At 26.4% G+C, this 27,500-nt stretch overlaps 1 protein-coding gene across 1 annotated transcript in view; it reads left to right on the top strand.

Moving 5' to 3' along the window:
* LOC136080636 (uncharacterized) overlaps window positions 1-27,500 on the top strand; it is a 184,705-nt gene that overhangs the window by 9,848 nt on the left and 147,357 nt on the right. Inside the window, exons 5-8 of the mRNA XM_065797540.1 lie at window positions 15,105-15,323; window positions 15,879-16,067; window positions 26,550-26,783; window positions 26,869-27,060. Coding sequence (XP_065653612.1) covers window positions 15,105-15,323; window positions 15,879-16,067; window positions 26,550-26,783; window positions 26,869-27,060 — 834 coding nt within the window. The remainder of the gene's footprint in view (window positions 1-15,104; window positions 15,324-15,878; window positions 16,068-26,549; window positions 26,784-26,868; window positions 27,061-27,500) is intronic.

The raw sequence follows: 27,500 nt of genomic DNA on the forward strand, positions 1-27,500 counted from the left end.
ATAAATAGATGGCATTAAATAAATAATTTTATCTCTAATATGGTATATTAGAGATAAAATTATTTATTTAATGCCATCTATTTATCTTTTGACGAACATTTTATGTTTTTATAAAAGAAGTTGATGAGTTTTTCTTAAATATTATGACGTTTCGCTTTCTGAAAATTTAAATAGATTACAAAATATTTATGCACCTTTAACGGCCATCTTACCAAGCCCATAAAATCAAAAGAATATTCATAGCTATAATAGATACCCAGTGGGCACTGTAACAAAAAAAGACGTCATTTGAATGTTCAAAAAACGTCTTTTTTATGCCCTCTGCCCACTGGGTAGAAAAAGACAAGGCAAGATATCAAGCTTTTTAAAAATCTTTATTTTTTGCAAATCTTAGACGGATGTAGGAGTAATATATCGTCAGTATATTTGTTTTATCATAATGATCCATCGCTTCGATAAGCTTTAAGTTTGAAAGTAAAAAAAAATCGTAAAAAAAATATTGTCATTGGAAATAGGAGCACGATAATAGTGCATAGTAAATTTGCGTAAAAAAAACAAAACAAAACAAAACTACAAAACGAAACTCATAAAATACCACACATTAGCAATCACCCTAGCCGCATTTTTAATTTTTAGGCATGAAGAAAAAACACTTTTATATACATAATACTTAAACAATATTTTAAAAAAACAATACTTGTATTTTAAAACACAAGTTACATATACAGATTTGTTTCCACTCATTTTTAATTTTTTTACCATACCTCATAAAACAAGGCTTATAATCAAAATCTGTTGTATGTTTCCAAATGGATTTACTTTAATCTTTAAAAACCCTGGACCTAATATTACAGCAATTTATTTAAATATAAACGTTTTTGATGTCAGAGGCCAATTTTTTTTAATTTTGTTTTATTAAGGTGCTCTCAGAAGTCCTAACTGTCTTATCATAAAAAATCCTTAGCATCGCTAAAGACTTAAGATATGACAGTCAAAAGGTTAGTTGAAAAGTGCTGTATATAACATATACATATAAACATATGCATGTATATAAACCATATGTTTATATAAATGCATATGTTTATATACATGTATGCATGTATATAAACATATGGTTTACAACGAATAAATAAAAAACGCGTCATACCACAACAAACTTGCAAACGCTTGCTTCCACTTACAAAACTTTCAAGTCCTTTAAAATAAAGTAATGAACTTCATTAAATTAAAACAAAGCAAAGCTTTTCTTCAAAGAAAGTAATTTTTTTCTCAGATTTTTTTAAAAACCATTATTGTAAAGGCAACTACCATTCATCTTACAGTTGACAATCCTGCATTTGTATATTGCATGGGGCATTTTAATTTAATAATTTGAAAACCTATACCCGTTTGTTAAACTTAATTGAATTTTTTTTAATTGAAAAAAAAAAAATGTAATCAAATTTGTTTTAAGTCATTAACCTAGCTAATATATCATAAAATTTTTTAAACTAGTATATACAAACAAGTTAGTGCATGCAAGTGCAATGTTACAAAATTTTTCAATAGTAACGCATTTACAATATTTATAAACTCAAAATACGACTTTTTTGGAGAAATTTTCAGGGTTTTATCGCATTCTATTTGCTCTAAATTTAGTCTAAAATAGGAATCTATAGAATATTGTTGTAAGTTGATGAAATATATGTAGTAATATTAAGAAAGCTGTTACTTTAAAATCCGTTAAATTGTATGAATTAAACTCAAGTGAGGCTTTAAAAATTGCAGATGCTACAAATCAAGAACACAGCATACCTGCTACTGGCGCTAATGAGCATGAGTTCTGTTGTAAGTATTGTTAGGGCCTCTACATTTTCATAGTAACTTAAGCGCTTTTTTTTAAAAAAAATTATTTAGATTTAAAACGAGTTTCAATGCCAGAGTTTCCGAAAAAGATATTCCAGGTATTAAAATATAATAATAACTGTAGATGCAAACGACAATACACCTGCAACAGTTAGAAATGATCTCTTATCAGACAATCAACAAATAAGAGTTTTAATTTATAATAGTAGCATCTTCTACTTAACTAACCCCCCAAAAAAAATGCAAACACTAAAAAGAAAATATTATTTGTATCCTTTCTTTTACTATTACTTACTATTATACTATTTGTTACTAATTAGTAAGTTATTGTTATTACCACCTGTACATATATAATTGTTTCCTGTGTTTCTTGTGTTTTAGTCTGCATAAGTATTAAATTGACATTGTTATAGTCTGCATAAGTATTAAATTGACAAGTATTATATTATTACTTTAATTGCATTTTTTCTGTTTTATTTATTTAAAATAATTGCAAAAAGATTGCAATCAGTAAGGAATCAGAATCACAATGTTAAAATTTAAGAATTAGTATTAGAAATATACAGAATCAACCCAACAGGCACAAGCATCTTTGAGACGTCTATAGGACGTCTTGTAAACGTTAAATGTCCTTGCGACGTCCTTAAGACATCTAAAAGACCTTATTTGCCTGATGAGAACTTATCTCTAAAGAAAATTTTAGAAACTGTTTCTATTTCAGTTGACAAAAAAAAAAGAGTAGTTTATGTGAAGTAATGATATTAAAGCGTCCATTGTCTCTAGATGTAATAAGCTTAACCTTGTACTCTGCGCAGCAAGTAAAAGAGAATGCGTATTATTTTTGAGCGAGTAATACTTCTAAGCAAGTGTTTTTTTGTCTTCAATGTACTAAGCATTTCTACATTAGTTACATATGTGATATCAAGGATGATGACGTCCAAGAGAAATTTTTATTTCATGTTAAATTTTACGATATTCAATTTCGCCTACCTTAAAACTGTGGAAAATTAAGGTACCTGATTAACAAGACTTTATTGTTTTATAATTTCAAAGAACAATAATTTTTGCTATTAGTAATCAGATAACCCCTAAGTGTTTTGAATATTTTGGAAACAACATTAGTTTATGTTTTCCACTTTAGAGCTAAGATTTTGGAGCTAATAAGAAAGTATGTAGCCATATATCACAGCATATATGACAGCAAAACTAGAAACTGTTAGGTTTCTGCTGTTGGTGTGAGCTAATTTAATGGTTGTAGGATAGCATTAGTCAGCAAGGATATATTTAGAGGTATTAAATCAGCTGCTCGATCTGTTTACATCAATTTCAAAAATGTTTAGAGCACTTTAATGGAAATGCTGCATCTATTTTTTTGCAGCAGGACTACCCGAAACGTGAACAGGAGCACTGTATATCAAGTGACTAATGGCAGAAAATCTATAGAAATGTAAAAGGTTGAGATGAGTGTATCCAATTTTTTTGAGGCTTTTGAGTAGATATGGTACTAATTTTATATTGTTGTGCACTTTTGTCCATTATTTATCCCAAACAAAATTATCATTGAGTATGGTTCCAAGATACTTGTGGCTGTTCACAGTTTCGTTAAGTTCAGGAGAAGATGTAACTTTAATTTCAGAGCACCTAGGAGTAATTCTAATGATTTTACATTTAGAGCTATTAAGTTTCATTCCATTGACAACAGACCATAGTGCAACACCATCTGTAATGGATTGATATAATTTGGCGGGAACTTTATCGTATATTATATAAGTTATGATGTTGTCAGCATATTTTTGGAGAATGGTTTTGGATGGAGATTGTGAGAAATAAAGTGAATGAACAAAGTCGGACATATGAGATATGGTTTAATATTTTAGGAACTGAACTTTATCTGCTTGCCTAAATTCTTTCAAAAATTCTGTTTTCCCAGAGAATTGTTTGTTAAAGATTCGTTTTTTTTTGGTAATTAGTTTACAATCATTTATAAGGATTTGAATAAATTGTAAAATCGAAGTCTTGGGGTTAACAAGCGTTATTGCTTTTAAAGATTGGTAGATGTCTTGAGCAGAGAGCATATAACAATTGCAAATTGAATAATTGAAAATGTTGCAAGAAGTTAGTATAGAACATGTACAATCGCATCAGTGTAACAGTGTCAGCAAATCTACCTGACCGGTAAACAATATTGCGGGAACTAGGCGAATAGATTTATAAAGATTTGAAGGAGGCTGACTAACTACAAAGAAGTGACTTGAATTATTATAGCTAGGAAGAGTGTTGGACACATAACATTTAGAAGCATTACTTAAGATAGTGTCAAGAACCATTGGTTTTTGAGAAGGAAATACATTATGGTGAACAAGTAGGTGAAAACAACAAATAAAAATAGTAGGGCAGCCATTTGGATTTCCTGCAAAAAAATACTTGACTGGACGGAATCATGTTACTAGACCAGAGAATCATATTACTTTTGGTTATACAAGACCAAGTCTTTATTCTATAGTTATTTCTTTTTAGACACAAAGTTTGACTCTCAGTCGTTCATTAATTTGTTTCTTTTATTTCATCAGAGTATTTTTATAAAATGGGATTAGAACCTTTACGTTTCACAAAAAACTTCTTTTATTCAATTACCAATAAGTTTAACACTAGAGGAACTGGTAACTTTATCGTACCCCGAAAAATGACAAAAAACACGCAATTCTCTATCTCTTATCGCTGCCCCTATTTGAATAACAAAATAATTCCAAAATACACCTTAATTACTATTCCTAACATTATATTTTCTTTAAAATCAAAACTTAAAAATCTTTTTCTTAAAATAGATAATTACATAGAATTGTTCTAGTTCACATGATAAATAAAAATTCAAACAAAATTTGAACTAAAACAAACTAAAACGTGAAAAAAGTCGGATTTATAAATATATCTAAAAAACATTAAAAATCAAAACAAAAAAAACTATAAAACAAAACAAAAAAATAAATAAAATACACACACACAAATTATAATACAAAGATAAAATAAAATAAAATCTTATCACAATAACATTTAAAATATTTGTGCATGAGAATCACAATGTTTATGTGTATTTTGCGTAATACCCCAAGTTTCTCGATGGTTCAGTCTTCTACGAGTTCCTTTAACAGTATAATCTATCTAAACAAGTACTTCATTATACATTCAACTAATGGTTCCTAATTTATTTATTTTTTTAACTTTTTCTTCTTTTTTAACTGAGTGTTATTTTTTCTGTTAAATGTATTTTAGCAGTATTTAGTTAAATATAATCTTTTGCGACGGAAGTATATTTTGCTTATATTACGATGTGAAAAAATTGTTACTAATATTGTAAAAATGTAAATAAATTACGATGTGAAAAAATTGTAAAAATTGTAAAAATGTAAATAAATAAACAAATTAAAAAAAAAAGTTTATAACCTTAGAGCCGAGTTTGAATAAACCATAACTATTATTATATGCATCTTATGAGTTATGTTATTTTTGACATTTAGTTTTTTATTAACAGTCAAAGTTTTTGAGTTACTTAATTGTGTTCTTAAATATTTTTGTTCTTAGGAACAAAATGATAATTTTATGCTTCATTTTGCTATTTCTTTTTTTATATTTAGTTATTTTTAAGATTGATGTACAAAAAGTTACAATCGCATTAACATTAGGAAGGGAGTGGCAAGCATTTAGCATGAAATAAATGTAGCTCACTTTAAAGTCTTTACTGACTTATACATACATCTTTTTTATTAAAATTTAGATATTAATGACCAATATTATTTTTACTGTTTAGTAAATCAAAAATTTGTAAAACATAACTTCACAGTAGCACAGAAGTAGTACTAAGCAATGGTTTAAAGTTTACACTGTCTTCTACACTTTCCTAATATTGTTTACTAATCAGCATTAAAAAAATTTAATTTTAACAATATGGTTATGTAACAGCTTCAGTTTAATAAAAGTCCTATTAACGCATCTTTTGATTTTTTACCTGATAAAGTTGATAAGGATGTTAAAATCTTACTAGTTACGATACCAAATTAACAAGAGTCTTATCCCAAATACTACATCAAGCATCATTTTATTTGGAGGATAATAATAATACTGTTATAAAATATGCAAATAAAGAAAGAAGTATTTGTATTTAGAATAAAGCATATCATAATCGGAAAAAATGTCAATATGTAAGCCCTTAAATTAGAAACCTAATAAAACTAAACGTAGATCTATTATGATTTAAAATAACGGCATATTCTCCTTTATTTTAAGGCATTTTAAAAACTCACAAAAAAAATAATCCACTTTGCTTTATAGTTTCAAATCTAAGTTTGTTACAAAATTTTTGAAGCCGCAACACATTTTCTTTAAAAAGTCTCATGCTCGCACATCTATTGTTTTTTCCAATGTTAAGGCTAATTTGACCTCCATTTATAGAAATAGATTAAATATTGATGCTGCCAAATGTTATTCAAAAAAAGACTCTAAAAGCAATAAACTTATTAATTTCCCTCCGGTTGCTTTTGTAAAGTTATATTGAAAACATTTTTAACCCATAATACTTTTAGTTTAGTTAGTCAACATCATTATTAGATACTAGGTACAACTATAAAGACAAGAAAGGTACCACCATATAGAAACCTTTTTATGGGTAAACTAAATTAAGAGGTTTTTTGCAATTTTTCAGAATTCTTTCTCACTTTATAAAAGATATATTGGTGACATTTTTTTATACTTTATGAATCGATTAAAAATTTGCAAAACATATTTAGTTTTGATAATAGTATGCATGATTACAACAAATTTTGTTTTAAACCACTCTCTGCGCACCACTAAGTTTACGGATTTTAGAGTTTATAAGCATAAAGTGATATGATTATTTATAGAAATTTACATGGCTGTTTGTAGTAATTTGTATACGCAGTGTTTGTTTTTCACCTAATCGTATCTCATGGTTTTGTGCGATATTGCCGGTGTTGTTTTGGGGATTTAAGAAATCTTAAAAGCTTAAAACATTTTGAAAAATTTCAAATCTTCCCTATTCATTTATATCAAAAAAATATAAAGAAAGCAAAAAAGACTTCTTATTGTTTAAGTAAAATTTTAAAGTTTTTTCATGCTATACATATATTATAAACGATTGTTCTAAAAACCGCCTGCAAACTTAGAAAATGCTAAAGACGTTTACACTGATAGACGTTTGTACATAAAGCAATGCAAATGTCGGAACTAAAAAAATGACAGAATTTTAGCAATCAAAATATACCATTAAGAAATAAATAAATCAAAAATCAAAAATTCAAATTTAGTCATTATTTTTTATTGTTTTTTCAATCTTGTCAATTTTATGATCGTCAAAAAGTCAATAACAGCATCGATGAAATTTTAAAATACAATAGTAGTTTGGACTAAACGTATCGGTCTTATTAACAGTTACTAAATTGAATTAAAGGCTTAACTCCAAACGAGAACTAAAGAAAGTAATTCAAAAAACTGCAAATTCAAAAGCTCTTGCCTTTGAGATTCGAATGCCTAAAATGCAGTTATTGTAATTGTATGAAAATAAATATTTTTATCAAAGAAATACATGGGCATATGTACATATATATATATATATATATATATATATATATATATATATATATATATATATATATATATATATATATATATATATATATATATATATATATATATATATATGTATATATATAGTGCGGCCGTGGAGCAGTAGTTGGAACGCTTGCTTTATAAGCAGGAGTTCCAGGTTCGAAACGAGCTCTGGACATTATTTCGCGTCACGGTAAGGAAGGAGGCGTGAACTTCCTGGTTAAATGCATTTCCGCGATGCTCTGTGACAAGACCGTTAGGACATTCAGGGGCACCTAAAATTAAAAAAAAAAAAAAAAAATTTATATATATATATATATATATATATATATATAAATACATATACATATATACATATATATATATATACATATATATATGTATATATGTATATATACATATATATATGTATATATGTATATATACATATATACATATGCGTTCTAACTACTGCGCCACGGCCGCACTATATATATATATATATATATATATATATACATATATATATATATATATATATATATATTTATATATATATATATATATATATATTTATATATATATATATATATATTTATATATATATATATATATAAATATATATATAAATATGTAACACAATAAATGTTAAATTAAACATTCCATCATTTTTAAATTGAAAACTACAGCTAAGTAAAGAAGATGCTACTGAAATTCAAACCATTGCATCATTAAAAAATCATGTACAACGTGCTATTCATAGGATTAAAGTATTTCGTCAAATAAGTAATAAAATTCCTTTAGTGTTTCACGGTTCAATTACCCAACTATGGATAGTAACTTGTTTTTTATTTAACTTTTTGCCAACACTTATCAAAAAATAAAATCGAAAGTAAAAACATTATTTATAGAGGGTAAACTTTCTTTGGTGTTTACATTATTGTCCAATAGTTGTGGTAAAAATAGTTATTATAAAAATCCTTTAACTTAGTAGTTAATATAAAAAAGAACTGATTGTGGAAAGGTATTCTTATAATAGCAATTCCTTTAAATGTGTACATTACAAAGTCTCAAAACTGGGAATTACTTAATCCCATAGCCATTTATATTTGTGTATAACAATCAGAACAATAATCTTTTTTTAAATATGGGTGTCCATTGCCTATTCCAATATAAAAGTCATTGTCATTCAAACATTCGAAAAATTGCTGGATCATCAGGAAGAGTTCAGAACTCTTCCTGATGATCCAGCAATGGTGAAACTTCAAGTCGAAGATAAAAGTTAGATAAGTGTTTTTTACTAATTTATATATATATATATATATATATATATATATATATATATATATATATATATATATATATATATAAATATAAATGTGTGTGTGTGTGTGGGTGTTGTGTGTGTGTGTGTATTTTTGATCCAATTTTATTTTATAATAAAATAACTTAAGAAATTAAATAAAAGAAGAAATCGTTAATTTCAATTTAATTTTTTTTTTTTTGTAACTTACAACTTTGATACAAAGTTATAAAAAGTCAAAAGTTATTTGAAGTGTTTTTGAAAATTATTTAAAAAATTACTTTTAGCAAATTTTTAACAAAAACTTTTACGACTAGTTTTAGAGCTCGATCATTTGAAATTTAACCCTTCTCAAAATGTCCTATAGAATACTTTATAAATTTTAAACAAAAAATATTGCATTTTTAACCCCATTAGATTAAAACACTTAGTTTTAAAACTCTTGATATGCAATGAATCTTTTTTATTTCCTAAGATTTTAAAATTAACATTGTTAATTTTTAAGATTTTTAATCACGAAATGATAAAAAACATTGCTCCCATATACTTCCCGTAAAAAATGAAAATTATAAAGATGAAAAAATGTAAAAGGAAAAAAGATTTTTTTAAAATAAAATATACTTTGAAAGACATTATTATGAAAAAATCTGGAATGCTATTTGTTGATTTATTTATACATAAATATCAATGTTTTTAAGTCAGGAATATTATTGTTTATAATTATATTCATGTAATGAAATATGTACATATAAAGAAAGCGAATGGCTTTTATGTTAAATATCAAAAAGCGTTTACTTTTTTATTTATAAAATAATAGCCGATCGAACCCGTAAAAAAATTCTTTATATTTTGTTGAGAATGTACCTGAAAAGATTGTTTTTACAAGTAAATAAAAGCAATTGGGCGTTCCAGGTCATAAAACTAAAACAATTAAAAATCATGTAATGTTTACAAATGTTCAAAAATTTGGGTTTAAGCGTGGCATTAAGCCTACGTTAAATGATCCAAGTTGAATAAAATGTAAAGAAGAAAATTTAAGAGAAAATATGTAGAAACTAAAATCAAATGTTGGTTTTTTCAGTAAAGATATTGGTATTGTTCATTGCGTACTTGACATTTTTAGTTTTGCTAAAACATCATTTGGAAATTTTCTATTCTCTCCTTTATTTTGTCGACTTCAGATAAAAATGAGAACTTTGAATTTATCATGAATATTGAAAAACTTAAAGCCATTTCTTTTAATGCGTGTAATATCTACCTCCTTTATTTTTTGGCTTTTATAATAAAACTCATTGCTTAATACCTCGCAATTGGAAGCTAAATGAGAAACATTTTCTGTTATCAATAAAAGTATCTTTTGAACAGAGCCGAAAGTATGAAGCTGATGCAGTTACACAAAATAAAAATCAGCTGTGGTTTAATCTAAGAAAGCATCGTCTAACTTTAAGTACTTCTCATAAAATTCATATACGCAAAAGACAATTTGAAACTCTTGCTCATCAGTTAAGTAATAACACACAAAAAGTTGATTTGCCTAAATTTATTTAAGAGTCTTTAGACCACATGCTTGCGTATGAGCCACATGCGCAAGAGACATATATTAAAGCTTTGGAAAATAGATTAAATTGCAATATTTCAGTTAGGGCAAATGAAATTGTAATCCAACCAAACTTATTTTGTTTCTTTTTTGCTGTCCGGATGTTCTTTTATATGATGAAGAGGCCAAATATTATTATGGTTTAATTGAAATTAAATGTCCTAGAATGAAAAAGCACTGGTCATTTTTTGAATGTTTGAATGACAATGATTTTTATATTGGATTAGGCAATGGACACCCATATTTAAAAAAGAGATTATTGTTCTGATTGTTATACACAAATACAAATGGCTATGGGATTAAGTAATTCCCAGTTTTGAGACTTTGTAGTGTACACATTTAAAGGAATTGCTATTATAAGAATACCTTTCCACAATCAGTTCTTTTTTATATTAACTACTAAGTTAAAGGATTTTTACAATAACTATTTTTACCACAAGTATTGGACAATAATGTAAACACCAAAGAAAGTTTACCCTCTATAAATAATGTTTTTACTTTCGATTTTATTTTTTGATAAGTGTTGGCAAAAAGTTAAATAAAAAACAAGTTACTGTCCATAGTTGGGTAATTGAACCGTGAAACACTAAAGGAATTTTATTACTTATTTGACGAAATACTTTAATCCTATGAATAGCACGTTGTACATGATTTTTTAATGATGCAATGGTTTGAATTTCAGTAGCATCTTCTTTACTTAGCTGTAGTTTTCAATTTAAAAATTATGGAATGTTTAATTAAACATTTATTGTGTTTAAATGGTCCGAAATAGTAAACCCACAATCAACCATAACTAAATCATTTTTGTTCTATAGTTTTTTATTAAGGAAACCTGCATAAACTTAGCTTCTAGCTTAAACTTATTAACTTGTTCGCGTGAAGGCCGAATAGGTACACTTCCTAAAGAAAAATATAGAAATTTTGTCCATGTTTTTAAATAAATAGATGCTGTTGATTTTGAAGTTTTAAATAATCAAAATGTGTGAAAAATTTTAAATCTATTCTTTAGCCACATTAAAAACTAAAATAACTAATTTTCTGTGTTTAATTTTGTTTTTAAACCAGTTTTAGCTTGATTAATGAAACTGTGCGTATTTTCAGATAATGCTGAGTTGAAGTATTTAATATTTTCACCATTTTTTTTCTGGATTTACAAAGTTGTATAAATTCATACACTGTTCATGTTCAATGTAAGTATATTTTTGAAACAGTTCTTTGTCTGCTGACATATTTTTATAACGTTTAAATTTACTTTTACATTGATTTAGTGATTTTTAATATTTCGATTTTTAAATTCTAAAATTCTTGTTTGAGATTTCAACTCGTGTTTTTCTTTTTCTAGTAGATCAATTTTGTTTCTTAGTTCAACACAACATGTGCAACCTTTCTCAACCTCAAAATCAATTAATAGTTCTCTCTCGTTAGTTTTTAAATTGTCTCCATTTCTAGAAACGTTTTCAATGTCAAGTTTTCAATTCATTTTCTTTTTTCAGGCGAACATTGTTTTTGTATATCAACTTGTTTTTTAAATTCAAAACTAGATGGAAATGCTTCTTTTTTTAAAGTTTTTCTCACAAGATTGAATAAAAAGCGAATGTCCTCATTTTTAAAATGAAGTTCGAATACTAGAGTCGTGTCTTTAATAACAAAATTATCATTACCACCTTTTCTTCTAAATTGAGAAATAATTTTTGCCCACTTAATTCAGCGAGCAGTACTCTTGGGTATTCAATTGCAATTTCTGACATTTTGTTTTTAAAAATCGTATAACGAACTTTTGCATTGTGGAATACAGCAATAAGCTCACCTTCCTCCTCCTTTATATTTATTGAAGAAGAGGCAAAGTCACTCATGTTAATTTGAAATTATAAAAACTAAAATATTTATTACTCCATTGGAATGCGGGATACGTCTATTAGGTTTGTTTTTCTACTAAACATATATCATTGATAGCTCAGCGGTTTTGTGCGTTTATGCCAGTGTTGTTTGGGGAGCTTTCGACCTCACCTTAACCTAATAAATTTAATATTTTTTTTTATATTGTTGATATATTTTTATCAAAACTTTATAATATATCAAAAAAGTTTTTTAATTGTTAAAATAAAAATCAAAAGTTTTCTCATTATATTGATTTATTATGCACGATTGTACATACACTGCCTGCAAACTCAACATATGCTACGACGTTTACACTTAGTAAAGACGTTTACACGTAACTCTAAACAAATGGCAGAATAAGAAGTTCTTAGACCATTAAAAAATATAGACTATAAAACGCTAATCTAAAAGTCTAGTTTGCATTTGCATTTATCTAAATAAATCTATTTTTTGATTAGTTTTAATTATGGTGCATAAAATTGCATAAAAAGATATAAAGCTGGTACATATTATTAGGCTTTCGCTCACATAGGTAAAATAGAAATTATTGCGAATTGTGGAAAAAAAATCTCGTATAGCTTCTTAAAATAAAAGATATTTGCATTTACTTACTTACTAGCAAATTAACAAAACCTAATAATTTTTAACAGTTATTGATTTCATTCAAGTCTATATTGAAAAAACACGCCATCTAAATAATCTAAAAAAATTAATTAAATTAAAAGGAAAAAATCCACTACATATAATAACTAGAAATCAATTTATTTACACATTATAACAAAACAAAATATGTAAAGAAAAGTTTTATTTACAAAAAAATTTAAATTTATCTGCATCTTTAGTTAACAATTATGAATTATTATTTTTTCCATCACTCCCTCTCCTCATATTGTGCATTCTACAGGATCCACACTCCCTAATTAAAAAAGGAGGGGTTGAGCTATCGCTCTAAATTTGGACCGACACCACATGTGCTTATGAGACTTGGGCCTTTTATTTGTTCTGCAATATGCGAAAAATGTATTGAAAGATTTATCTAAAATGAAAAAAAATCTAAGAAATAATAAAAGAAATAACCCAGCAAACATTTTGTTTGAAACAGACGCCTTAAATATGCCTTTTAAACGTTGTAGACGTTTTTTATACACTTAAAAGACGTTTTTTTTATACTAAATGTTTTCTGAGAAAAACATTACATATCATATTAACAAACCAATTTACCTGTTGCTGATGTTTTTTTCTTGAGATCTGTTAAAAATGGTCAAAATCTGAAAGAAAACACTTATTGCAAAGACAGTTACACACAATAACAAAAACAATAAAGCTATAAGTGCAAAACAAATTGTTTAATCTGACCGAAAAAAAAAATATACTTACCTTGATTGCAACAAACTAACTTCTATTTAAACTGTTAGCTAATGATCAACATAGTAAATTAAAATAATGATCGACATAGTAAAAAACACACCAAATAAAGTTTATTAAGTTAAATACATACTTTAAACAGTAGACAAAGTAAATTTATGATAGCATGATGATGTTAAGCACCAAAGGTGAACTAAGGAAATAAAAAAAACTCTACCATCATGAGGTAAAAAAAGAGTAAAATTAATGGTGAAAATTATGGAAACAATTTAAAGTATCCAAAAAATCTTAACTGACAGTAAAATAATCTTTTTAATAATATTTTGATAACACCGTCACAGCAACAAATTGTTATAACTCTTTGTATGTTCGGCAAAAATTTGGTGTTTGGTGTAGAAGCAGAAGGTTTGTCTTTTCAATAAAAATTTTTTATAAACATAATTTAATGTTAAAAAAAAAAGCAAAAGTAATTGGTAGTCTTTTTTACAGATTTATTTTACAAACATAGAATAACACAATAAATAAATAATAACTTCTACTAAAAACATTTAACTACATCTTCAATTTGTGGATGTAAGTAACTATTTTACCCTAACCACTCTAATTTCACCCAATTTACTTTCGGTAAAGGTAATCCTTTCCTCTTAATGAAAAAGATGAAATTTCTTCCCCTATTATAGGCCCTCTATAACAAGGAAAAGATTTTACAACTTGTGCGCGCTATAGAAAGTGAGCCCTTAAAAACATATCACTAGCGTTCAAATACTTTATAAGATAAACCTAAAAATAAAAAAAAACAATTAAAATAGATGAATGATATTTCAGCTTCATACTTAGCTATATTACCTTTAAATCATTTATTTGCTTATTTAAAAAAATTACTTATTTATGTTTATTAAAATTACTTATTTACATTTAATTGCTTATTTACAGATAGGCTGATGCAGCAACTTTTGTTGCTAGGATTGCTAAAACTTTGTTGGCTATAATAAATATTAAAAAGAAAATATCAAACTTTTTTTTAAATCAGTTTTAAAGATAAAAACAATTTAGAAGATAAAACCAACAATATGTGATAACCTGTGGTACTTAAATTAAAATAACAAACAAGTTCTCTTTAATCTATTTTAAACATTTTGTGCAAAACAATTTGCTGAATTAGGAACTAAAAAAAAGCAAATATAAATTTTAAAAGAAGTAATTTTCAAAGTGATTTAAAATAACTTTAAAAAAGTTTTTGTTCATTTACTTGCCAAATTCAACCGACTGAATTGTCAAAAAGGGTTAAATTTAAATTTAAACTTAAATTTCAAAAAACGAGGAACTTTTTTTAGTCAGCAAAAATTGTATTGGCACATTCCCATGTATCCTTCCCCATCCCCGCCCAGGTGACACCGACTCGCGCCGGCCCTGGTTATTTTACAACTTTACAAAACTCATAGAATAATAAAATTTTAAATTTTTTTTATAAGTGAATTTTTGAAACAAACACCTTAAAAAAGACTTTTTATTTTTTAGAGAATTATAACAGTAACTGTTCTGTTGGTTGGATACAAAAGGGAACTTATTGTTACCTTTTTTATCAAGCAAGTGAAACGGTAGAAGGAAAAAATTGGTATAACTCTTATTTATCATGTCAAAATTATGGAGGAGATTTGTTAAGTATAGCAGACGAAGTAGAAAATGCATTTATTATAGAACAGCTTAAAAAAGATGAAAGTAAACATTACTGGATTGGTAATATGCTTTTTAAAACTTTTATTTGTTTAGTGTGTACTTAAGTCAAAAGCAAAAAATTTTAAAAAATCTTTGACTTTAAGTTATACTTTAAATAAAACTTTAATTGAGTTTTAGAATTATTTAAATAAAAGGTTTTGTTATTAGTTATACATCATGAAGTATTAAATTGATCTTATTTAAACTAGGTCACGTTACCCGACAAAAAGGTTTGATGTGGGACACGTGTCATTAAATGGCAGTCTTATTAGATTTATTAAATGGGTATGGTATATATACCATCTAGGGTGTAGCCTTATCTTGAGCACTTGTAGCAATATGGTTTACAAGTGATGCGCACCAAATTTTTTTGTCGGCTTCTTTTACAATTGTTCTTTAAAAAATAGTTTTAAAAAAATAAAAAGTTTTAAATACGTATTTTGTTGCTGATAAAAACAAGAGCATTTTATAATGACAAAAAAAATTGGACTATATTTTTGGTGTGAATTAAGAAAAGAAAAAAAAAACTTTTAAAAAATTTTTAAACGCTTTTATATAATCATATTATTTAAAAAGGTCTCAACATTTCATCATTAAGTTATTTTGCTTGGTCTGATGATGCTATATCACAGTTTACTAGTTGGAGGCAAGACGAACCTAACAATGCCTATAATAAAAATGAGGCTTGCGTGGAAGCAACATTCGATGGTTGGAATGACGAAACTTGTGAAAATGCTTTCAGATATATATGTAAATATGGAACAGGTAAAATATTTGTTTATTTAAATTCGTTTAATAATTTTCTGTCAAAAAAAAGATTTTTTGACCGTGAAGAAAAACGTTTTGGACAGTGAGCAAAACTATCATATAAAGTTTCTCCTTTTATATGCAAAACAGTGTGCGATTCAAAAAACTTTCGTAAGCGTTAGTTTTTTAGTGTTACTAAATTCGCTAAGCAAAAATTATGGTATTTAAAAAATATATTAGGAAAATGTTTGGCTTGATTTAATCAAGAAAAGTTACGATAGGTAGGAGCTGTCTTAACTTTAGCGTAACTTTTAAATATTTGCGCAGCTCACAATTTTTGATTGTTTTTGTTAAAACTTGTGATAAGATATTTTATAGAGTACGATATAAATAATATATATTCCTATAAATTATAGTTTAATTTACACATTAAAATATTTCTTTAAGTCTATCAGAAAGTAGTTGTTTAATTTATAATTACTTCCTTTTGCAGTAGAAACTTTACCTGCTGCTACCCTAATAAATTATTGTTTACTAAACTGTATATATATTTTGATAATTTGTTTATAGCATATAGTTGTTGCTGTTTTTTAAAACTTTATAAAATTTTTTTAATTATTGTTGAATTTAACATTATTTATAAACACCTTTAACAGCAGCTTTGTTTAATTATTTAAGTAAAAAACTTAAATTAACTTAAATTTAAGAGCCACTTAAAAAAATGTAATAACTATTTATAAAGAAAAGAAAAAAATACCATAGTTTGCTAAAGATCATAACGAGATTTTAAAATACTTTGGCACATGCTGTATGAAAAAAGTAATAATTTAAGATGCATTCAAACCAAAGGCAATAAACCAGGTCCATAACAAGGAAAAAATATGAAAAGTGAATTAAATAGTTTTTTTGGGATAACTAATCTGTTGAAAACCCTAATCTGTCTGAAATCTTATGTTTAAATTACAGAAAAAATCTAGTGATTTTAGAGATAACACTTTCAAAAAGGTTTTTATCACCGCTTGACCTAAGTACGAAGGTAAGTTTTATAAACAAACAAGCCATAAAAAACCAATTATGTTTTTCATTATAATTATTCTGCTTATAAACAGTATTGCTTTTGCACTAAAACATAATTTCCAAATACTTTTTGGTCTTAATAATAGAGTTATTCGAGGTGGGAAATGTTGGTGTTTCATTTGTGTTAATGTGCGTAAAAATGGTTCTGAAATAGCAATTCGTCCATCAAAGGTATTATATAAAACTAATACAGATATAGATCATAATCCAAGTAATTTAAACCTTTCCACAACCACTGAAAATCTTTTTCTTGCAGAAGTTGTTTTCAACAATTAGGAAAAGATATTAAATATATATGCACAAAGTTAGCTAAGTAAAGCAATTTGACGAAAGTTGTAAAATCCACCTCACCGGTAACTTAAGCTAAAGTTTTATTAATCACAGTCAACAATTTAGTTACTCCTGACGCAAAAATAACATTGAACACTTTTGGCCCAAGAAGCTTGTTGTTTCTATTGGAGAAGTTGAACCAAAAACACTTTACTTTTCACACTCAAAACTGAAACAACTACAGGGCAAACTATATAGCAAATCATACTAGGCATAAATTGTCTACAACAAAATTCAAAACATATAAATTAAAAAAAAAAACATTTACTCTTTTTAACATTTGCATCGAATTTACTAGTAACAATAAGATGTTATAAATTGTCCAACTCATACGAGTGAATGAAGAAAAAAATCCAGTTTTGCTTTTCTAAAAAGTTAAGAAAAGAAAACAAAAGTTTTTTGTCTTAGCTTAATGCTGAGCTTATGGTGAGCGAACGCTGATTCAATCTTAACAGGATACCGGAGATAATAAAACAGTGGTTTTTTTGCTTCTTAAAATGCTATATTAAAGTAATATATTAAATAAAATATTATTCTATGTTGCAATATAATTTTATATTTTGATTAATTTGAAAGTTTATAATTTAAAATAAATCACCATCCTTGGACTTAAAGATGTTTTAATATTATTTAGTGTGTTGAAAGAACTAATCCTTGTGTAATATGCAATAATATTGATGAGTTTGTTGCAACAGTTTTACAACATAGATCTCTTGAACGGTTAAGGGCTACCTCATCATTTACATTAAAGCTAGAGCTAGAGTATGGATTTAAAGATTCCATATATACTGGTCTTTAAAAAAATGTACTTTTGGGGATATTACCCTCTATAGATCAAAATGATGCAAGCATAACCTCTATTGATCAAAATAATGCAAACATAACCTTTATTGATCATAATGATGCAAACATAACCCTCTATTGATCAAAATGATGCAAACATAAAAATGTTGGATGTATTAAAACTTAATTCTCTCGATTACTCTATTTCACAAAATGTAAAGGCTTTGCTCCTGATGGTTCAAAATCAGCAGCTTTGAAGCATCCTTGTCCATTTTGTGATACACAATCACTAAATATGCTGAGAGCTAAGACATGTTCTCTAACATATCTATGTGAGTGGTATAACAAAAGAACGGCTGCTGGAGGAAAATTTGCTAAAGCTAAAAATTTTTAGTAACGTTGTTAATTCTTCTTGACTGGAAATGTAGCAAAGAAGGTCTTGGAAATTTTCAATATACCAGGCTAACATGTTTGTTAAGCATAGTAGAAAAATTTTTCTATCTAATTGAAACAATCTGTTTGAAGAAACTAATCAAGGATCTTATTTTGGAAATAGTTATCTTTCTACAATTGTTCTTGCCAGAGACGTTAACATGGTAAACACTGGTTAAAAGGAAACGTATCCACAAATTTCTCATAAACTTGATTGCTTTTAAATCTATCTGGATAAGCACAATATTATTGGTAGAAAAATTAATGAAAGGTTTGAGAGGCAATAGCATTTTGGGCGTTTTGGGAAAACATTAAATCCAAACAACACTGATTATATTAAAAGATTTTAACAAAGTTTCAGAAATCTTGGTTTAAATATTTCTCCCAAAGTTCGTATAGTGAAGCATCATGTTGAAGAGTTTATTGTAATGAAAGGAGGAAAGATTGGTAAGTGCATATTGAGAAAAATAAATAAATAAATAAATCTTTTTTTTTTTAACCGTCTGGAAGTCCTGCCCTTTACATTTGTAAAAAGCTATTCTGTAACTGCAATTTTTTATTAAAGGCATATAAATATTTAAGAGAATTTACTTTATAACTTTAAATAAATGCAGTTATATACAACCATTTGATCCAATCGCAAGAGACTTAGGTTTAGTCAGAGGGAAAAAGGTCTAAGGTCACCTTCAGGGTACCCGTAAAGAGATTGTATTTATATAAATAGTAATAATTAGATAGTTTTAAAGGAAAAACATAGTAAGTACTATATACAATCTTTAATAAAATCTTCTGTAAAAATCTATTATTTATAATTTTATTAAAAATAATCTTCCTAAAAATAAAAAATAAGAAATAAAAAATTAAATTTCTTGTTTGTTTTCCTACATCTTTTGAAGATATAATTGAGAACTTCAAAGTTGTAATCAAGAAAATAAGATGTAATTGAGAAATACAACATGTAATTTAAAAAACGCAACATCTAAATAAGAAACACAACATGTAATTAGGAAATTTTGATATGTACTTGAGAAACCCAACATGTAAATATGAATTAGCAATATATAATTAGAAAAATAAAAATTATAAGTATGAAATTGCAATATGTAAATGAGAATACATTATTTGTAATTGCGAATTCACAATGTAAACTTAAAGATCATTATAAAAGATTATTTTGGACATGCATTTTAATAAGTCAGTAATATCAAATTTCGTATTTGTATGCACGAACAATACAGTAATACAGTAATGGAATAGAAAGATCGTTGTGTTACTTGTCAATGCACTATGAACAGAAAGTTTGTAATTAAATTTAATCCGTGCAAGAATATATTATAATAAATTTGTTTTCATCCACTTATGGAACAACCAGAACCACCTTGTCCAAATTGTAGACATGAAATACATACAACTGAACAAGTTTAAAGAAAACATCATGTTTTATATTTATCGAATGATAGAAGAAGAGTTATTGAATGTGCTGAGCAAAATGACGATTGGATGACTCTGTCGCAAACTTTAGATATCAAATATAAAACACCATACAATTGGGTCCGCAGCCGAAATTTAAATTCATCGGAAAAGGTGGAGTTACCGCCAAAACCAAAAATACCTTTTCATCTCTTTTTTAATTTATTGAGAATATAATATTAGTTACTTACAACAAACTTATATGGCCACCTTGGCCAAATTAGGATCCAATCTAAAATTACAAGATAAACTAAGGCAAAAGATTTAAAAATACAAAGAACTTATTTCTGATAATCTATTTTATAAACTTTTCTCAATTACAGCTTTTATCTTCTTAACTTTCATCTTCTAAATTAAATTTTACGTTTCTTAATTACATCTTCCATGTTCTCAATTACATTTTAAGTTTCTTAATTACATCTTCCATGTTGTTAATTACATTTTAAGTTTCTCAATTACATCTTCCAGGTTCCAAATTACATCTTACGTTTTTTAATTACAAATTTCGAGTTCTCAGCTACATCTTAAAAAGGGGTATTTTTTTGCTCCAAAGTGACGTCATATAAAAATGTTTGTCTATAACGATTTACTAAAAAGCCGCGTCTATCCTTTTTAATGATCAATTAATAAGATGAGGTATTTAAATATTAAGAGAAGTAAGTCTAAAATCAAAGTTTCAAATTCTCTATTTGGTTAAGACAATATATTTCATGTTTTTTCAATCTTGTCAAATAAAATAGCGTAAATACAAAAGTAAAAAACAAAACAGCATTAGCAAAAAAGACTTGCAATTATTAGAAAAGTTTTCTTATATTACAAACAATCCTGTATATGTACAAACAATCCTGTAAAACATTAAATATATGTGCGCACATTTAATACTATGTTATAAAGTTGGGCTTATTTAGAGAACCCGCTTAAAAAGAGTTGATTAATTGCACTTGGTATGAGAGTTTATAAAAATTGTTTTTCTACTCTATGCATAAATTTGATAAATCAATGGTTTAATACGCTGTCATCAGTGCCGTTTTGCATGGGTTTAAATCCCCCTTGTATTACAAAACAGTTTCAATTTTTTTAATCCAGCTATATATATTTACAGCCAAAAAATAAGTAAAGCAAAAAGGACTTTTAATGCTGAAGTAAAATTAAATTGTTTTCTAGCAGCGTGTTTTTCTTTTTTTCATTTTTTTTTGAAAGAGATGTCGCAGCAATGCTGTTTTTAAGTGAAAGTAAAAATGTAAAACTTCATGCATGTTTTAATAATTTTTAACATTACATAATTTGAAGTTTACGTACATTAACTGTTTGCATACACTTTCGTAAACAATTTCGTAATTTCTTCAATGGCTGCCAGGAGTTCCAAATGTCAGAGCTCAAATGGGCACTGCTAACAGGACTATTAAGTTCGCCAACAATTTATGGAGCTATATTATTAGCAATATATTTAATCATTTTTAACCTCTCCATGAAGCATATATATATATATATATATACATATATATATATATATATATATATATATATATATATATATATATATATATATATATATATATATATATATATATATATATATATATATATATATATATATATATTAATTTATATTTATAACCAAATATATATTTTTAATGGTGAAAAAGTCTCTTTTAACAAACATCTTTTTGTTCAAAAAATATGTAAACAAAAATGTGGCTTTAACAACTAAGCTACATTTTAATAAATAATGAAGTACATTTAATCTTTTTTTAAAAAACAGCAATAATAGTCAGAAGGAAGTTTATTGCTTAAAACAATAATAAAATGTAGCCTAATTGTTATAGTCGCTTAAATGTTTGTAAAAAGAAACTTTTTACTCTAAATTTAAATGTATGTGTATATATATACATACATATATATATATATATTTATATATATATATATATATATATATATATATATGTATATATATATATATATATATATATATATATATATATATATATATATATATATATATATATATATATATATATATATATATATATATATATACATATATATATATATATATATATATATATGTATGTATATATATACATATACATTATATATATATATATATATATATATATATGTATACCCAGAGTTCTCGGGTTCGACGCTAGCTCTAACTCAATAAGCTGCATTGGTAAGGAGGGAGGCGTGAGCCTCTAAATAAATGCTCTCCGTGGTGCTCCGTGATAAGACCGTAAGAACTTCTGGGATCACCTAAAAAAATTAAAAATAAAAAAAGTATATAAATAAATGTATACATTTTTATATATATTTATATATATATATATATATATATATATATATATATAATATATATATATATATATATATATATATATATATGTATATATATATATTTATTTATTTATTTTTTATGGTTAAAAATCTCCTAATAAGTATAAAAAATAAAACAAACAGAATAGTACGGAAGTACTATAAGGCGTAATCCTTTTTAAAGCGGCAATAATAATCATTTAGTCAATAATAATAAGTTTTGAAACATGCGCTGAGTGTTGTTACATTGACTTTGTATAGTCTGCTGTTACTATGAAGTTTTGCTAAATCAATTATATTATAGCCTGCTGCTACATTGAAGCGCCGCTACAACGACTGAGGGTTCTTTTTGGGTAAGAAACCTATAATATTTTAAACAAAAAAAAATTTTCTGCTTGGGTTTATAAGAGTTCTCTTTATTACTACAGCAAATGGAGGAAACTTTTGTTTACCATGGAAGACTAAACAGGCTTTTTTTGGTAATAAAAGTTTTTTCATTTTATCGTCATCCATTTCTCTAGAGTCGCTTTGAATTTGTTCATATTCTCGGATTCTACAACAATACTATGAAGTTTGTTCCAATTTTGACACACTGTGTTTTAGAAGAAATGGATCTTTGAATTGAGCGATGCACCAAATTCATTTATTTCGCGAAGGGTGAAACACTGCGTTCTGATTTTTTACGTGTGACCTCTAGTTTAAAGACATGGGTCATCTAATTAAATACTCGACTTAAAAACTAATTTGAGAATTTGATTTAAAAACTTTAAATGGTTCACTATCTTGTATAAATGATTCAATTCTCTTCGTTTACTTGTTAGATTTAAGGTTTAAATGTTTAAAAATCAAAGAAGACTTTAGTAGTTGCTGGTGGTAATACAGCAAAATTAAGCCCGTGCATCGAGTTAATCTTGTTTCACCTTCTTTAATTACTTGCCGATTGGGTCTTTGGTAGGGACTTTGATCAAGTTCAAAGTTTAGTAAGAGACTGTTTAATTGAAAATGATGAAACGCGTTTGTTAAAAATAAAACGCCTGGTTGCAAATGGTACAAAGGATTGACGAATTGATAGCACTTAGAAAGAAGCGAAAGAACAGCTGCAAACATCGCATCCTTGAAGCATGTTCATTCAAACCAAAAATTATTTCCGTTATTTAGATGTTTTGAAAATGCATTTTGATTTAGCAAAGATAGGTTTTAATAAAGCCATGCTTTTGTCGAATTGCGATAAAAGTGGGTTCAATGGTACCAAAGGAGATGCAAAAGTAATTAGCAGATGAGGTGCAAAGCGTCCACAAGTATTATCTGGAAATAACGAAAAAATAAACTAGACTGTTCTTAAATCTGATAAAGCTGAAAAATTCTCTATACCGCCTTTTGTTGTTTACAAATCAAATAATCGACTCTATAATGATTGGATTAAAGGAGGCCCACCAAACACAGTTTACACAACATTAGCATCGGTTGAATGGAAAGTAACCAGTATTTGCAGTGGCTAAATAAAATGTTTTTTCTTCAAATTCAAAAAGTTGGTGGTCAACATAGTTTACTATTGGATAGCCACAGCATACACGTGTCATTAAGTGTAGTCTTAAAGTGTAAAGAAAACAATATAACACTAATTTGCATTCCCACCCATTCATCTCACATTCTGCAGCCTCTTGATGTTGGTGTATTTTCCAATGTTAAAGATGTTTTGCGTGATACTTTAAGAAAATTTTACGCTGAAAGTAGTTTTAGCAACTTGTCCAAAAAAAGGTTTCTTAAGTCTCTTTGGACAGTTCTATAGAAGCAACAACTCTTACTCTCGTACTTAAATTATTGCTGGTTTTGAAAACACTGGGTTCTTTCCATTAAACTAAGACAATTTTGACAACTCAAAGTTACAAATTTGCCAAGCTTTTAATATTACCTTTACAAACTTATCGACAGTTTCAAAATCACGACGCATCCCAAGTGCTTTGCCTTATACTGCTTAACAAATACAAACCTTAATTCTGCCTCCAACTCAATCTTTAGTTTCACCTTTAAATTTAACTTTTCAAGAATAATTGGCGACTTGTATAAAAATCAGTCTTGAAAGAGCACTCTTAAAGCAACTTTAATTCCGAAATGCTTCGAAGTATAATGCAAAAAAACCCAGAAATCAGAACAGTAACTAGTTTAGCTTTTACAGAAGAAGCATGATTAAATAATTTAACAAAAGAAGAAGTTGCAAAGCTATTAAAACGAACATATGTCGGAACTGCAGCAGCGCAAGTGTAAACTCCTTCCAAGAAAGCCAAAAAAACGTACAAAAAGTAGCCAAAGTTTTTTAGAAATGAAAAGCCAGAGATACTAGTTTTATGAAAAACTTGTGAAAAATGAAGTTGCAATTTATGAATTTGTAAACTTTGTCTGCCATAAAGATAGTTGCAGAACCTAGTTTATAAAGTTTTTATTTCTATTTCAAGCTCAGTCTTTCTCATGTTTTTTTTATTTATTATTTTCAAGTTTTTTTTGATTGTGTGATTTATATGCATATACTTTAACATTAAAAATAAAAATATTGAACTTATTAATTTGCTGTTTATCCCATATATTTTGGAACTGTCCGCTTTAAGGATAGTTTTCCGAAAAGTGGACCCTTTTAAAAAATAAAAAAATCTTTTCTTCTACACAAACTTGAAGCTAAAAAAAGTTTTACATTTCAGAATTGCTCAAATAAACAACGATATTCTAAATAAAAAAAGTCCTACAAACTTTCAATATTAAAAAAGTAATTTAGGTTTTTGCAAAGAGTGTCCGGTTTGCAAAGAGTGTCCGGTTTGCGATACTTTTACTTTAAATATTAAATAAGCAATAAGGTTTCGTTTTTAGTTTTTATTATTTATCTCAAGTTTGCTTTATATTTCTAAAATATTTCAAAACACAAAATATTTAAATTCTAAAATATTTAAAAATACTAAAATATTTCAAAACACAAAGTGATGTTATTGAAATTAAATTAATCTATTGTAGCAGTAATAATAACAGCAAAATTGTTGAGGATGAATTTAACATACTTCCAACGTACTCCACTTGTACTGGACCAACCTCTTTCGTCATATATTTAGATTATAAATGCTTTAATTTTTAAATTATTAATAAATATTATTTAATATTAAACACTTAATAATCATTAAAGTATAAGCTATAAATTTAGAACTTCGATTATGCAGTTTTGTTGAACACGAGTGAGCAGATTAATGTCAAGCAAACTGTTCAAATTTACTTTGAATTATTAAAAATTGCTAAAATATTTCTGCACTTCTAGCAATGATTAAACAAAATAATTTTTTTTTCTGTAAACAGAGTAAAATTAATTTCAATCTCATCTAGACTCTTAGGTCGCTAATTCGCAAGGCCTTTGATGAACTCGATTGGGCTAATCTGTCCCAATGATAACCTGCTCCGGTCTAGTCTAAAACATTTATAGTAGGAAAAACACTGAAACTTCGATCACTCACAGTATGCTATATTAAATTTATTTATAATAACCCAAAATTAAATTGCCAATTAAATTGCGTTTTTTTTTTCTTTTTTTTTTATAAGCAACCTCAATTTTTAAAATTTATGCTGTTATGAAATAAACTTTTTTGCAATGAAGTTTTTTTAAATAAGTAGCTTAATTATTATTTAAATAATAAGATAAAGATTACAAACATTTTTGGAAGCGACTCGAGCATAAAACCATTTGATCTTAAAAGTATATGACTTTACTTTATACGCTTGTCATGAAATTTTGTTGTTGTAAATAAAGTGCATTTAGACGTTACAAAAACTAGTAGCTAGCTACTTAATCTTCAACAATTTAATTTAACCTGTCAAATTTATGGAAAATTTTTTGTTAATATCATTTATTTTTAAGAGTTGTTTTGCACGAAGTTTAAAAATTCAAACAAAACGGTATTTTTTTAAAATGGTTGCTTTATAATGTTAAATACTATTTTTAAATTTTATAATAAACTTTATTTGTAATAAATCTATAAAGATATATTTACACGTTTTACTTTTAATAGTTTTATAAACAACACAAAAATAAAAGAATAATAATGTGTAAGTAACATACTTTAGGAGTTAGTAATGATAGTTGCATTTATGGTGGGCTACAAAATGGAAGCCACTGTTACATTTTCTTTAATAATGATACAAAAAATTGGTATAATTCGCTTATATCATGTCGCCGGTTTGGAGATTTGTTAAGTGTTACAGATCAAGTTGAAAATTCCTTTATTGTTGAGCAAATATTGTTAATAAAAAGAACTGATTTGGCTAATAATGTCACAGACATCATGCACTACTGGATAGGTTAACTTTTTGTTATATAACCATTTCCCATGTTTTATAAATGCTTTAAAAAACTTTTTTTACATAACCTAAGTACTTAATATAGGTCTCAATAATTACCCGATGAAGAGAAATTTCACATGGTCTGATAATACAACTTTGTTATTTACTAATTGGAGTTCTAATGAACCTAACAATGCGAATAATAATAATGAGAACTGCGTAGAAGCAACATATACTGGTTGGAACGACAATATTTGTCAAAAAGTACAAAGTTTCATTTGTAAAGCTAAAGCAGGTAAATTTTATATGACACTTTCGAATATATGATTTTTTAAGGTTTAAAGGTGGCTGAAACGTCAATAGCGAAGCATATAAATATATATATATATATATATATATATATATATATATATATATATATATATATATACATATATATATATATATATATATATATATATATATATATATATATCTATATCTATATATAAATATCTGTATCTATAATTATATATATATATATATATATATATATATATATATATATATATATATATATATATATATATATATATATATATATATATAGAAAATATATATAGAAATATATATATGTATATATATATATATATATATATATATATATATATATATATATATATACACATATGTATTAGTAAATATATACTTATATATATATTTATATATACGTATATATATATATATATACATATA

This window comes from Hydra vulgaris, chromosome 05 (assembly GCF_038396675.1).
Source record: "Hydra vulgaris chromosome 05, alternate assembly HydraT2T_AEP".
NCBI classification, from domain to species: domain Eukaryota; kingdom Metazoa; phylum Cnidaria; class Hydrozoa; order Anthoathecata; family Hydridae; genus Hydra; species Hydra vulgaris.